The sequence below is a fragment of the Lepus europaeus genome, chromosome 20, assembly GCF_033115175.1.
Source record: "Lepus europaeus isolate LE1 chromosome 20, mLepTim1.pri, whole genome shotgun sequence".
Classification (NCBI taxonomy): Eukaryota; Metazoa; Chordata; class Mammalia; order Lagomorpha; family Leporidae; genus Lepus; species Lepus europaeus.
In genome coordinates this window covers 2576615-2591363 of record NC_084846.1, presented here as the reverse complement: position 1 = coordinate 2591363, position 14749 = coordinate 2576615, and the positions used below count along the sequence as shown (strand labels likewise).

The 14749-nt window shown below is 57.4% G+C and overlaps 1 protein-coding gene across 1 annotated transcript in view; it reads left to right on the top strand.

Moving 5' to 3' along the window:
* VAV1 (vav guanine nucleotide exchange factor 1) overlaps positions 1-10679 on the top strand; it is a 57698-nt gene extending 47019 nt beyond the window's left edge. The window contains exons 25-27 of the mRNA XM_062178365.1: positions 424-538; positions 5794-5945; positions 10626-10679. Coding sequence (XP_062034349.1) covers positions 424-538; positions 5794-5945; positions 10626-10679 — 321 coding nt within the window. The remainder of the gene's footprint in view (positions 1-423; positions 539-5793; positions 5946-10625) is intronic.
* Positions 10680-14749: the final 4070 nt, after the last annotated feature.

Sequence of the window (14749 nt, the reverse complement as noted above, 5' to 3'; positions counted from 1 at the left end):
GGGAGCTGGGGTCAGCAGCAGAACTGAGACTTGAACCCAGGGACTGAGTGAGGGGGTGCAGGCGCCTTAGCCGCTGTGCCAGGTGGCCGCCCTGTGGGGCCTTGTTCTGTTGGACTTCTGCACTTAGCTCTGATGAATCTTCTGAGTGACCACTTCATGGAGAACCTAGTCCTTCTGAGTAGTTTTGCATTGGTTACTGCCCTGTAATTTTGACCACGTTTTGGACATTTTAAGTCTATGGGTCTAAGGCACAGGGGTCCTGATGCACGGGAAGAGAATGAGCGCTCCATTGTAGGGAGCATTCAAGGAGTTGCTTGCCGGGGAGGCCAGCAGGGGGCCTGCTGCAAGGATGGTGTTGGGCCAGTCGGCCTCCCCGTGGGCTGGCCCACCGCGACAGCGTCTGTCGTGCTGTCTCCCTCCCAGGAGCTGGTGGAGTTTTACCAGAAGAACTCCCTAAAGGATTGCTTCAAGTCGCTGGACACCACCTTACAGTTTCCCTTCAAGGAGCCCGAGAGGAGGGCCATCAGCAAGCCACCAGGTAGGTGGACCCAGCTGCAGTGTGTGGCTCCAGCTCTTCCCTCCTGGTGTGGGGAGACCCTGGGGGTGCCACGGGCTTCCCTTAAAGTGGGTGTGTGGGGTCCTCACTGCAGAGCCAGAAGTGCTTCCCACTGTGCCTGTCCCAGCACCTCTGAGAGGGGTAGTGAGTAAGGGTGCTGTGTGTTGAGTGATGGTGTCACAGGTAGGTGTAGTGATGCACCGGGTGCTGTGTGCTGGGTGATGGTGTACAGGTAGGTGTAGTGACTATAGGGTGCTGTGTGCTGGGTGATGGTGTACAGGTAGGTGTAGTGACTACAGGGTGCTGTGTGCTGAGTGATGGTGTCACAGGTAGGTGTGGTGAGTACACAGGGTGCTGTGTGCTGAGTGTGGTGTCACAGGTAGGTGTGGTGAGTACACAGGGTGCTGTGTGCTGAGTGTGGTGTCACAGGTGTAGTGAGCACAGGGTGCTGTGTGCTGGGTGATGGTGTACAGGTAGGTGTAGTTAGTACAGGGTCCTTGTGCTGAGTGATGATGTCACAGGTACATGTAGTGAGCACAGGGTGCTGTGTGCTGGGTGATGGTGTACAGGTAGGTGTAGTGACTACAGGGTGCTGTGTGCTGAGTGATGGTGTACAGGTAGGTGTAGTGAGCACAGGGTGCTGTGTGCTGGGTGATGGTGTACAGGTAGGTGTAGTGAGCACAGGGTGCTGTGTGCTGGGTGATGGTGTCACAGGTAGGTGTAGTGAGCACAGGGTGCTGTGTGCTGAGTGATGGTGTCACAGGTAGGTGTAGTGAGCACAGGGTGCTGTGTGCTGGGTGATGGTGTACAGGTAGGTGTAGTGATGCATAGGGTGCTGTGTGCTGGGTGATGGTGTACAGGTAGGTGTAGTGATGCACAGGGTGCTGTGTGCTGGGTGATGGTGTCACAGGTAGGTGTAGTGACTACAGGGTGCTGTGTGCTGGGTGATGGTGTCACAGGTAGGTGTAGTGAGCACAGGGTGCTGTGTGCTGAGTGATGGTGTACAGGTAGGTGTAGTGACTACAGGATGCTGTGTGCTGAGTGTGGTGTCACAGGTGTAGTGACTACAGGGTGCTGTGTGCTGGGTGATGGTGTCACAGGTAGGTGTAGTGACTACAGGGTGCTGTGTGCTGAGTGATGGTGTCACAGGTAGGTGTAGTGAGCACAGGGTGCTGTGTGCTGGGTGATGGTGTACAGGTAGGTGTGGTGACTACAGGGTGCTGTGTGCTGGGTGATGGTGTACAGGTAGGTGTAGTGACTACAGGGTGCTGTGTGCTGGGTGATGGTGTACAGGTAGGTGTAGTGACTACAGGGTGCTGTGTGCTGAGTGATGGTGTACAGGTAGGTGTAGTGACTACAGGGTGCTGTGTGCTGAGTGATGGTGTCACAGGTAGGTGTAGTGATGCACAGGGTGCTGTGTGCTGGGTGATGGTGTCACAGGTAGGTGTAGTGATGCACAGGGTGCTGTGTGCTGGGTGATGGTATACAGGTAGGTGTAGTGATGCACAGGGTGCTGTGTGCTGGGTGATGGTGTACAGGTAGGTGTGGTGACTACAGGGTGCTGTGTGCTGGGTGATGGTGTCACAGGTAGGTGTAGTGAGCACAGGGTGCTGTGTGCTGAGTGATGGTGTACAGGTAGGTGTAGTGACTACAGGGTGCTGTGTGCTGGGTTATGGTATACAGGTAGGTGTAGTGACTACAGGGTGCTGTGTGCTGGGTGATGGTATACAGGTAGGTGTAGTGACTACAGGGTGCTGTGTGCTGGGTGATGGTGTACAGGTAGGTGTAGTGATGCACAGGGTGCTGTGTGCTGGGTGATGGTGTACAGGTAGGTGTAGTGACTACAGGGTGCTGTGTGCTGGGTGATGGTGTACAGGTAGGTGTAGTGATGCACAGGGTGCTGTGTGCTGAGTGATGGTGTCACAGGTAGGTGTAGTGACTACAGGGTGCTGTGTGCTGGGTGATGGTGTACAGGTAGGTGTAGTGACTACAGGGTGCTGTGTGCTGGGTGATGGTGTCACAGGTAGGTGTAGTGACTACAGGGTGCTGTGTGCTGGGTGATGGTGTCACAGGTAGGTGTAGTGATGCACAGGGTGCTGTGTGCTGGGTGATGGTGTACAGGTAGGTGTAGTGAGCACAGGGTGCTGTGTGCTGAGTGATGGTGTCACAGGTAGGTGTAGTGAGCACAGGGTGCTGTGTGCTGAGTGATGGTGTCACAGGTAGGTGTAGTGATGCACAGGGTGCTGTGTGCTGGGTGATGGTGTACAGGTAGGTGTAGTGATGCACAGGGTGCTGTGTGCTGGGTGATGGTGTACAGGTAGGTGTAGTGATGCACAGGGTGCTGTGTGCTGGGTGATGGTGTACAGGTAGGTGTAGTGAGCACAGGGTGCTGTGTGCTGGGTGATGGTGTACAGGTAGGTGTAGTTAGTACAGGGTCCTTGTGCTGAGTGATGGTGTCACAGGTACATGTAGTGAGCACAGGGTGCTGTGTGCTGGGTGATGGTGTACAGGTAGGTGTAGTGACTACAGGGTGCTGTGTGCTGGGTGATGGTGTACAGGTAGGTGTAGTGATGCACAGGGTGCTGTGTGCTGGGTGATGGTGTACAGGTAGGTGTGGTGAGCACAGGGTGCTGTGTGCTGAGTGTGGTGTCACAGGTAGGTGTAGTGATGCACAGGGTGCTGTGTGCTGGGTGATGGTGTACAGGTAGGTGTAGTGAGCACAGGGTGCTGTGTGCTGGGTGATGGTTCACAGGTGCAGTGATGCACAGGGTGCTGTGTGCCGGGTGATGGTTCACAGGTACAGTGATGCACAGGGTGCTGTGTGCTGAGTGATGGTATACAGGTAGGTGTAGTGATGCATAGGGTGCTGTTTGCTGAGTGTGGTGTACAGGTAGGTGTAGTGAGTGGAGGGTGCTGTGTGCCGGGTGATGGTGTACAGGTAGGTGTAGTGAGCACAGGGTGCTGTGTGCTGGGTGATGGTGTCACAGGTAGGTGTAGTGACTACAGGGTGCTGTGTGCTGAGTGATGGTGTACAGGTAGGTGTGGTGACTACAGGGTGCTGTGTGCTGAGTGTGGTGTCACAGGTAGATGTAGTGAGCACAGGGTGCTGTGTGCTGGGTGATGGTGTACAGGTAGGTGTAGTCACTACAGGGTGCTGTGTGCTGGGTGATGGTGTCACAGGTAGGTGTAGTGACTACAGGGTGCTGTGTGCTGAGTGTGGTGTCACAGGTAGGTGTAGTGACTACAGGGTGCTGTGTGCTGGGTGATGGTGTACAGGTAGTCTCCCTTGTTGACCTGTGTATTATGTTGTGCTGGGTTGCCGGGATGTGTCCTGCAGCAGGGGGAGGAGCGTCTGGGATGTTCCCTGGGGACAGTGAGGATCCAGGAAACACAGGATTTGTCTGCAGAGAGAAGTGCTTATGTTGGATCCACATCCAGGAGTAGTCAGCAGATCACCCCTTCCACCATAGGGAGGGGCTTTAGTGTGCTCCTTTTTATTTTAGTTTAATGATTTATTTACTTAGTTGAAGGGAGAGAGAGAGAGAGAGTGAGAGCGAGAGTGAGAGAGAGAGAGAGAGAGAGAGCGAGCGAGCGAGAGAGAGACTATGAAACTTCCATTCACCTGTTCACTCCCCAAATGGCTGCAACTGCCAGGGCTGGGCCAGTTCAAAACCAGGAGCCAGGAACCTCATCTGGGTCTCCTACATGGGTGAGGAGCCCAAGCATTTAGGCCATCTTCCTTTGTTTTCCCTTGGCCATTAGCAGGGAGCTGGACCAGCACTGGAACAGCCGGGAAGTGAGCTGGTGCCCATATGGGATGCTGGCGTCACAGGTGGTGGGGCTCAGGCTGGTCACAGGTAGGGGCCAGGAGCTCCATGTCAGTCTCCCGTGCGGGTGGCAGGGACCCAACTACCTGGACCATCCCCACACGAGCAGGAAGCTGGGGTGGAACCCAAGCCCTCGCCCAGGCTCTCCAGTGTGGGTTGTGGGCATTCAGTTGGCATCCTAACTGCTCGGCCAAACGCCTGCCTCAATCCTGCCTCAATCCTGTCCAAACCTTCCCCTCTCCTGTCTCAATCCTACCCCAATCCTGCCCTAGTCCTGTCCCAGTCCTACCCCAATCCTGCCCCAATTCTGCCCTAGTCCTGCCCCAGTCCTGCCCCTCTCTTGCCCCAGTCCTGCCCCTCTCTTGCCCCAGTCCTGCCCCTCTTCTTCATGTCTCTCCCCTCCGAGCTTTGTTGAAATGATCTGGGATTGTTAAATATGGCTTTACTATGCTTTAAAGTGGTCCTGGCATCTGTTGTAGGAGCCCCTTCTCAGCAGGTGCCCTTAGCTGCACAGGTGTGGCGTCAGGAGCTGCTTAGCCTCCGTCTGTATTTGTTTTCCTTCGCTTTTGCAAGTTTTTGTTCTGATTCATATTTCATGTTGCTGGAGCACGTGTTTCAGAAACATTGCGTGACTCGCACAACTGGGTTCTGAATTCTTAGGTGTCTGAAAATTTTTTTATCTAGGGATTTAAAAATTACTGTTTCAGTGTATTTTTTTAAAGATTTATTTGTTTATTTGAAATGCAGAGTTAGAGAGAAGGCAAGGCACAGAGAGAGAGAGAGAGAGAGAGAGAGAGAGAGAGAGAGTTTCCATCCTCTAGTTCACTCCACAAATGGCTGTAGTGGGCCAGGGCCGAGCCAAGCCGAAGTCAGTAGCCAGGAGCTTCCTCCAGGTCTCTCTCCCTCGTGGGTGCAGGGGCCCAAATACCTGGGCTGTCTCCCACCACTTTCCCAAGTGCACTGACAAGGAGCTGGATCAGAAGTGGGGCAGCCAGGACTTGAGCCAGTGCCATGTGCCACTGCCGCTGCAGGTGATGGCTTAACTGTGCCTCAGGACTGGCCCCAAGTGTTGGATTCTTAGACAGATAGCAACGCGATGTTTGGACGCTACTCCCTGGCCCTCTTTAAGATCATTAACACTGACAGCCTAGGATGATTCCCCCCGTTTTTCTTCTTGTTCCTTTTCCTCTAAACGTGTACAAACCATTACAAAGGTAAAAGTGGTCTTATTGCCTGAGTTTGGGTGATGCCTGGGCTGGAAGGATGATTCTGGGATGTGCTTGGGTCCCGCCAGCCTCGAGGACACCTGGCACCTGGCGGCAAGGAGCCGTGAGTGAGCCTTCACAGAGCACCCCCTTCCGAGGGCACCCAGCACCTAGCCCTTTCCTCACTTTCCCTCCCTCCCCACAGCAGGAAGCACCAAGTACTTCGGCACGGCCAAAGCCCGTTATGACTTCTGTGCCCGGGACCGATCGGAGCTGTCCCTCAAGGAGGGCGACATCATCAAGATCCTCAACAAGAAAGGCCAGCAAGGCTGGTGGCGAGGAGAGATCTACGGCCGGGTGAGCCGGAGGGCGGGCTGCCAGGCAGGGCGTGGGAGGTGGCCTGGCCGCGCTGGAGTTGTGGGAAGGAGGTGGCGTGCAGCTTACTTGGTAGGAAGGGAAGAAGGGGCACCGAGATTTTGTTCATTAATGCACTCTGCCTTTACTTATTGAGGACCTACTGCGTGCGGGGCATTCTGGTGGATGCTAATGAGGCAGAACCGTGAATGTGGCAGGATCGTTGTCCCACGGCACTCTTAATCTAGCAAGAACACTTCTGTAAGCAAGACGCCACAGCTCTGAGTGTGGCCGCTGGGGTGGGGAGTCCCTGGGTGGGGAGAAGCCCCGAGGAAGCTCAGGACCCACCCCAGGTCCATCCGGATGAATTCCGAGAGGTCAGAGTGAGAGCCGAGGGACAGACAACGTTAGCCGAGTACAGAGGTCACAGATGGGGAGAGGGAGCCTGTGTTCCAGGCAGCAGAACTAGCAGTGCAAAGGCCTTGGGGTGACAGCGATCGGCATGTTTGGGGCACACAGAGGCAGAGACGTGTGTCTGTGTTGTTCATGGCTGTATCACCAGTGCATTCCAAACAGTAGGTGCTCTGTGGACACTGCAGTGTCAGCAGTGCAGGGCACACAGTAGGTGCTTAATAGATACTGCAATATCACCAGTGCACAGCACACAGTAGATGCTCCGTGGACACTGCAGTGTCACCAGTGCACGGCACACAGTAGGTGCTCAGTGGACACTGCAGTGTCAGCAGTGCAGGGTACACAGTAGGTGCTCCGTGGACACTGCAGTATCAGCAGTGCAGGGCACGCAGTAGGTGCTCCATGGACACTGCAGTGTCACCAGTGCACGGCACACAGTAGGTGCTCAGTGGACACTGCAGTGTCAGCAGTGCAGGGTACACAGTAGGTGCTCCGTGGACACTGCAGTGTCAGCAGTGCAGGGCACGCAGTAGGTGCTTAGTGGACACTGCAGTGTCAGCAGTGCAGGGCATGCAGTAGGTGCTCAGTGGATACCGCAGTGTCAGCAGTGCAGGGCACACAGTAGGTGCTCCATGGACACTGCAGTGTCAGCAGTGCAGGGCACACAGTAGGTGCTCCATGGACACTGCAGTGTCAGCAGTGCAGGGCACACAGTAGGTGCTCCGTGGACACTGCAGTGTCAGCAGTGCAGGGTACACAGTAGGTGCTCTGTGGACACTGCAGTGTCAGCAGTGCAGGGCACACAGTAGGTGTTGTGGACACTGCAGTGTCAGCAGTGCAGGGCACACAGTAGGTGCTCCGTGGACACTGCAGTGTCAGCAGTGCACAGCACGCAGTAGGTGCTCCGTGGACACTGCAGTGTCAGCAGTGCACGGTACACAGTAGGTGCTCCATGGACACTGCAGTGTCAGCAGTGCCCAGCACACAGTAGGTGCTCTGTGGACACCGCAGTGTCAGCAGTGCAGGGCACACAGTAGGTGTTGTGGACACTGCAGTGTCAGCAGTGCAGGGTACACAGTAGGTGCTCCATGGACACTGCAGTGTCAGCCGTGCAGGGCACACAGTAGGTGCTCCGTGGACACCGCAGTGTCAGCAGTGCAGGGCACACAGTAGGTGCTCCGTGGATACCGCAGTGTCAGCCGTGCAGGGCACACAGTAGGTGCTCCGTGGACACCGCAGTGTCAGCAGTGCAGGGCACACAGTAGGTGTTGTGGACACTGCAGTGTCAGCAGTGCAGGGTACACAGTAGGTGCTCCATGGACACTGCAGTGTCAGCCGTGCAGGGCACACAGTAGGTGCTCCGTGGACACTGCAGTGTCAGCAGTGCAGGGCACACAGTAGGTGCTCCGTGGACACTGCAGTGTCAGCCGTGCAGGGCACACAGTAGGTGCTCCGTGGACACCGCAGTGTCAGCAGTGCACGGCACACAGTAGGTGCTCTGTGGACACCGCAGTGTCAGCAGAGCAGGGCACACAGTAGGTGTGGACACTGCAGTGTCAGCAGTGCAGGGCACACAGTAGGTGCTCCGTGGACACTGCAGTGTCAGCAGTGCAGGGCACACAGTAGGTGCTCCGTGGACACTGCAGTGTCAGCAGTGCAGGACACACAATAGGTGCTCAGTGGACACTGCAGTGTCAGCAGTGCAGGGCACACAGTAGGTGCTCCGTGGACACCGCAGTGTCAGCAGTGTAGGGCACACAGTAGGTGTTGTGGACACTGCAGTGTCAGCAGTGCAGGGCACACAGTAGGTGCTCCGTGGACACTGCAGTGTCAGCAGTGCAGGGTACACAGTAGGTGCTCCGTGGACACTGCAGTGTCAGCAGAGCAGGGCACACAGTAGGTGCTCAGTGGATACTGCAGTGTCAGCAGTGCAGGGCACACAGTAGGTGCTCAGTGGACACTGCAGTGTCAGCAGTGTAGGGCACACAGTAGGTGCTCCGTGGACACTGCAGTGTCAGCAGTGCCCAGCACACAGTAGGTGCTCTGTGGACACCGCAGTGTCAGCAGTGCAGGGCACACAGTAGGTGCTCAGTGGACACTGCAGTGTCAGCAGTGCAGGGCACACAGTAGGTGCTCCGTGGACACTTCATGCGGCAGAGGCAGGGCTGAGACCGAGCATGAGACCCGGTGCCCGTGTGATCTGACTGTCAGAGTGGATTGGCCCTCAGGGCTCCACAGGTCAGCTTTTTCTGCCGGGACTCACCTGTGGTCCATGACGGCAGAGGATCCTCTATTTTGTCCGTTGATGAATTTCCACCTCCTAGTTGTTTCTTAGACCTGGTGGAGGAAGGCAGGGCGCTGGTTAGAGCATTGTTCTCTGGGGAGGGCGTGTGAGAAATGGTCGGACTTAGTGCTTGGGGAGCAGTGCCCAGAAGAGTAGTCTAGGGGAGCAGTGTCTCGGGGAGTAGTGTCTGGGGTAGTAGCATCTGGGTGAGTAGTTCCTGGGGGAATAGTGACTGGGGAGTAGTGTCTGGGGGGAGTAGTGCCTGGGGAGTAGTGTCTGGGGGAGTAGTGTCTGGGGGAGTAGTTCCTGGGGGAGTAGTGCCTGGGGGAGTAGTTCCTGGGGGAGTAGTGTCTGGGGGAGTAGTGTCTGGGGGAGTAGTGTTTGGGGAGTAGTTCCTGTGGGAGTAGTATCTGTGGGAGTAGTATCTTGGGGAGTAGTGTCTGGGGGAGTAGTGTTTGGGGAGTAGTGTCTGGGGGAGTAGTGTCTGGGGGAGTAGTGTCTGGGGGAGTAGTGCCTGGGGGAGTAGTGTCTGGGGGAGTAGTGCCTGGGGGAGTAGTGTCTGGGGGAGTAGTGTCTGGGGGAGTACTGTCTGGGGGAGTAGTATCTCGGGGAGTACTGTCTGGGGGAGTATTGTCTTGGGGAGTAGTGTCGGGGGAGTAGTGTCTGGGGGAGTAGTGCCTGGGGGAGTAGTGTCTGGGGGTGTAGTGTCAGGGGAGTAGTGTCTGGGGGTGTAGTGTCGGGGGAGTAGTGTCTGGGGGAGTAGTGCCTGGGGGAGTAGTGCCTGGGGGAGTAGTGTCTGGGGGAGTAGTGTCTGGGGGAGTAGTGTCTGGGGGTGTAGTGTCGGGGGAGTAGTGCCTGGGGGAGTAGTGTCTGGGGGTGTAGTGTCGGGGGAGTAGTGTCTGGGGGAGTAGTGCCTGGGGGAGTAGTGTCTGGGGGAGTAGTGTCGGGGGAGTAGTGTCTGGGGGAGTAGTGCCTGGGGGAGTAGTGTCTGGGGGAGTAGTGCCTGGGGGAGTAGTGCCTGGGGGAGTAGTTTCTTGGGAGTGGTGTCTGGGGGAGTAGTGCCTGGGGGAGTAGTGTCTGGGGAGTAGTGCCTGGGGGAGTAAGTGTCTGGGGGAGTAGTGTCTGGGGGAGTACTGTCTGGGGGGAGTAGTGTCGGGGAAGTACTGTCTGGGGGAGTAGTGCCTGGGGGAGTAGTGTCTGGGGAGTAGTGCCTGGGGGAGTAGTGTCTGGGGTGTAGTGTCAGGGGAGTAGTGTCTGGGGGTGTAGTGTCGGGGGAGTAGTGTCTGGGGGAGTAGTGCCTGTGGGAGTAGTGTCTGTGGGAGTAGTGCCTGGGGAGTAGTGTCTGGGGGAGTAGTGTCTGGGGGAGTAGTGCCTGGGGGAGTAGTGTCTGGGGAGTAGTGCCTGGGGGAGTAGTGTCTGGGGGAGTAGTGTCTGGGGGAGTAGTGTCTGGGGGAGTACTGTCTGGGGGAGTAGTGTCGGGGAAGTACTGTCTGGGGAGTAGTTCCTGGGGGAGTAGTGTCGGGGAGTAGTGCCTGGGGGGAGTAGTGCCTGGGGGAGTAGTTTCTTGGGAGTGGTGTCTGGGGGAGCGGTGTCCTGGGGCACAGTGCCATTCATCAGCCCACCATCTGTCCAGTATCAGTGTCCATGCATCCAGAACTGTTAGCTAAGTGTCCCTTGTGTGCTAAGATTTGTCCTATGTTCTTGGGGTTTAGCGGTGAATAAGACAGAATTCTCCACCGTGTAGACTGACATTGTGATGCAGGAAGGGAAAGACAGGAAGCCTGTAAACAGATCAATACCTACCGAGGCACACGGAGACAAGTGCTCTGGAGAGAAGTGAAGTGGGAGGAGGCTAACAGGAGTTGGGCGGGGGCAGCAGGTGCAGCAGGTGCACAGACCCTGGGCTGGGAGGGAGCCTGCCTGGGTGTGGAAGCGCCAGGCGGTTGTGTGGAAGCTGCCCTGATGGGACGCTCATGTCTTTACAGATCGGCTGGTTTCCTTCCAACTACGTGGAGGAGGATTACTCTGAGTACTGCTGAGGGGCGCTGGAGGAGGACGGCAGAGGACGAGGAACCGCAGGCTCGGAGCCCAGGACGAGTGGGCCGCGGGGCCAGTGACTGTGGCCATCCCGGTGGGCCGAGAGGCCGAGCTGGCAAGGGGTCCCGGCGTGATGGCCTGCTGGGGTTAATTTATAACACACCCGATTCCCCTTGGGGCCCCCTCAACGAAGGGGGACTCAAGGTAACTGCTTTTAATAAAATGATGGATGGATGGACTGGTGTCCTTCAGGAGGAGCTGGGAGGGGAGAGACGGGGGTGGGAGTGGGGTAGCTGACACCAGCAAAGGCTCACTCCACACCTGCCAAGTGGCCGCTGCTCTCCAGCATCATACTGTGGCTCGGCGGTGGAGCCGGGGTTTCCAAGCAGGAAAAGTGTCCTACTCACGGGGTGGAGGGGAGCAGGTGTACACTCATGCTGTTCCTGTCTCAGAGCTTAGTTGCTGCCTGGAGGCCTCCTCCCATAGTTATTCTGCGTGTGAAACCTCTTATACCTGTGACACCATCCACCCCTCCACCCCTCCACCCACCCACCCATCTACCCATCCACCTGCCCATCCCTCTACCCACCCCTCCACCCATTCACCCCTCTACCCACCCCTCCACTCCTCCACCATCCACCCACCCATCCACCCACCCTCCACCCATCCACCCACCCATCCACCCACCCATCCACCCACCCATCCATCTACCCACCCACTCATCCATCCACCCACCCCTCCACCCACCCCTCCACCCATCCACCCACCATCCCATCCATCCACCCACCCACTCATCCATCCACCCACCCATCCATCCACCCACCCACTCATCCATCTATCCACCCATCCACCCACCCACTCATCCATCTATCCACCCATCCATCCACCCACTCATACACCCATCCATCCATCCACCCACCCCACCCATACCCACCCACCCATCCACCCACCCATCCACCCACCCCTCCACCCATCCACCCACCCATCCATCCACCCACTTCATCCCACCCATCCATCTACCCCACCCACTCATCCACCCACCCCTCCCACCCATCCACCCACCCATCCATCCACTCCACCCATCCATCCACCCACTTCATCCACCATCCATCTACCCACCCACTCATCCATCCACCCATTCATCCATCCACACCACCCATCCATCCACCCACCCATCCACCCATCCACCCCACCCATCCACCCATCCACCCACCTCCCATCACCCATCCACCCACCCATCCACCCATCCACCCACCCATCCATCCACCCACTCATCCACCCATCCATCTACCCACCCACTCATCCACCCACGCCCTCCACCCATCCACCCACCCATCCATCCACCCACTCATCCACCCATCCATCTACCCACCCACTCATCCATCCACCCACCCATCCATCCACTCACCCATCCACCCACCCCATCCATCCACCACCCCATCCACCCATCCACCCACCCATCCACTCATCCACCCACCCCTCCATCCATCCACCCACCCATCCATCCACCCACCCCATCCATCCACTCACCCATCCACCCACCCATCCATCCACCCCACCCATCCACCCATCCACCCACCCATCCACTCATCCACCCACCCCTCCATCCATCCACCCACCCATCCATCCACCCACCCATCCACCCATCCACCCACCCCATCCATCCACCCACCCATCCACCCATCCACTCACCCATCCACCCATCCACCCACCCCTCCATCCACCAATCTATCCACCAATCCATCATCTGCCCACCTATCAATCAATCCACCCCGTCCATCCATCCACCTACATATCCATTCACCTATCCACCCATCCTGTACTCATCCTGTCCCTAAGTGCATCTCTGTCTCTGTCTCTGTCTTCATCTCCATCATCTCCATCATCTCCATCATCTCCATCTCCATCTCCATCATCCTCCATCTCCATCTCCATCATCTCCATCATCTCCATCTCCATCTCCATCATCTCCATCTCCATCTCCATCATCTCCATCTCCATCTCCATCATCTCCATCATCTCCATCATCTCCATCATCTCCACCTCCACCTCCACCTCCACCTCCACCTCCATCTCCATCATCTCCATCATTTCCTCATCATCTCCATCTCCACCTCCACCTCCACCTCCACCTCCACCTCCATCTCCATCTCCATCATCTCCATCATCTCCATCATCTCCATCATCATCCATCATCTCCATCATTTCCATCATCTCCATCTCCACCTCCACCTCCACCTCCACCTCCATCTCCATCTCCATCTCCTCGTAGGTTCCTTAAGCTCCTGTGTAAATTCCAGGGGCTTTGGGGGAGACAGCAGGTCCTGGGGGTGGTTTTCTGTTGCAGTGCCACTTGTGAGGAGTTGGTCCCACTTGACTCTTGGTTCCCTGCCATCTTCTGTGTCTGTCCCTTCACAACGCCGAGAGGGGTGACAGCACAGCCTGGTCTGCCTGGTGCCTTCCCTGCGTTTGTCCTAGTGCAGTCATCAGGCGTGATCCTTTTCACTCTCTGACGTGTTCTGGTTCCCTCCATGCCCGAGACGGACCCCAAGATAAGGATTTAGGGGTGCAGCCACCTGGCAGGTGGTACCAGGAAGGAGCTGGAAGGGAGTGGGGGAGGAAGATGAGGAAGAGAAGAGGCTGATACTGGCAGCACTGAAGAGTGGGTGCCCTCACCCCTGCTGGAAGTCAGCTAGAACAGGAGCTGCAGGGGGGGGGGCTGGGGTGTGAGTGGGTGCCCTCACCCCTGCTGGAGTCAGCTAGAAACATGGAGCAGGGGAGGGGGGCTGGGGTGTGAGTGGGTGCCCTCACCTCTGCTGAGCATGGAGCAGGGGAGGGGGGCTTGGGTACGCGTTCACTGCTTCTCGCCAGTGTTGTTGGAGGGATGCTCACGTATAGGCAGAGCACGCCCTGGTGGACTGAGAGTCCCAGGGGTTTGGGAAGCTGTTGGTCTGTGTAGGTGGCTAAGTGCTGGGCTGGTGGTGAGGCTGTGCCATCCTGCTGCCTGCTATGTCCCCTTTTGATACAGGGAAGCCACACGCATGCCGTCTGCAGTGTGGGGAGCTCTGTGGACAGCAGGCTCTGAACCTCTGGCTCACTCTCCAAATGCCCGGCGCCAGGAGCTTCGTCCCGGCACTCCCCTGTGGGTGGCAGGAACCCAAGTCCTTGAGCCATCACCCGGCTGCCTCCAGGGTGGGTGTTAGCAGGGAGCTGGAGCTGGAGGCTAAACCAGGTGCTGTTGTGGGGACGCCAGGGCCCAGCCAGCCTTGCAGCTGCTGGGCTAAACACCCACTGGTCCTCCTGCTCTCTGATCACCTGGAGGCTGTCTGGGTTGGGGGGAGACGGCAGGGCACAGGTGTCCTCGTCTGGAGTCTGGCTCCACCCGGAGTGCCCTCCGCTCAGCTCTTCCACCCACCGTGCACCTGCGGAACTGGGGCTGCTCTGCTGCAGGGGAAGCTGACGCCAGGCTGCGCGTATCCTTTCCCCATTTATTATTTATGGCCAGACCTCAATCTTCATGTAACAGATCTGCTTTTTTAAGTTGTGGTGAGATACACCCGGCAGCTACCATTCTGAGCGATTCTGCAGGGAGCGGCTCAGCAGGGGTCAAGCAGCGCCACGGAGTTGTGCAATCGCCACCTCCGGCCATCTCCAGAACTTTCTCGTCTTGCAAAACCGAAGCCTTCTTCCCCAATTACGTGCTGGCTCCCCCTCCCCCTCTTTCTAGATCTTTTTACGCTCACAAGCCAAGACTTGGACTCTTGAAATAGGCCTCTGGGGCCGGGGAGCTGGGGAAGTAGCTTTTTGGTGGATCTCGCAGGAGGCTGGGGGATGGGCTGAGGGAGTGTCAGGGCCCGGCCGACTTGGGCTGTGAGCCGCCACCGCGCCGACCTGGGGAGCAGGCTGGGTGCCTCCCTGATGGTGCCCTTCCTGCTTCTCCCACGCTGGGCACCCCCACCCCCCGACCGTCTAATAGGGGCTCACGCGTGGTCACGTGAGCAGGAGAGCGTGGGGGTGGGGGGCCGGGCTCCAGCACGGTCATGTCTGTCTGCAGGATCAGGCTGGAGGTTTG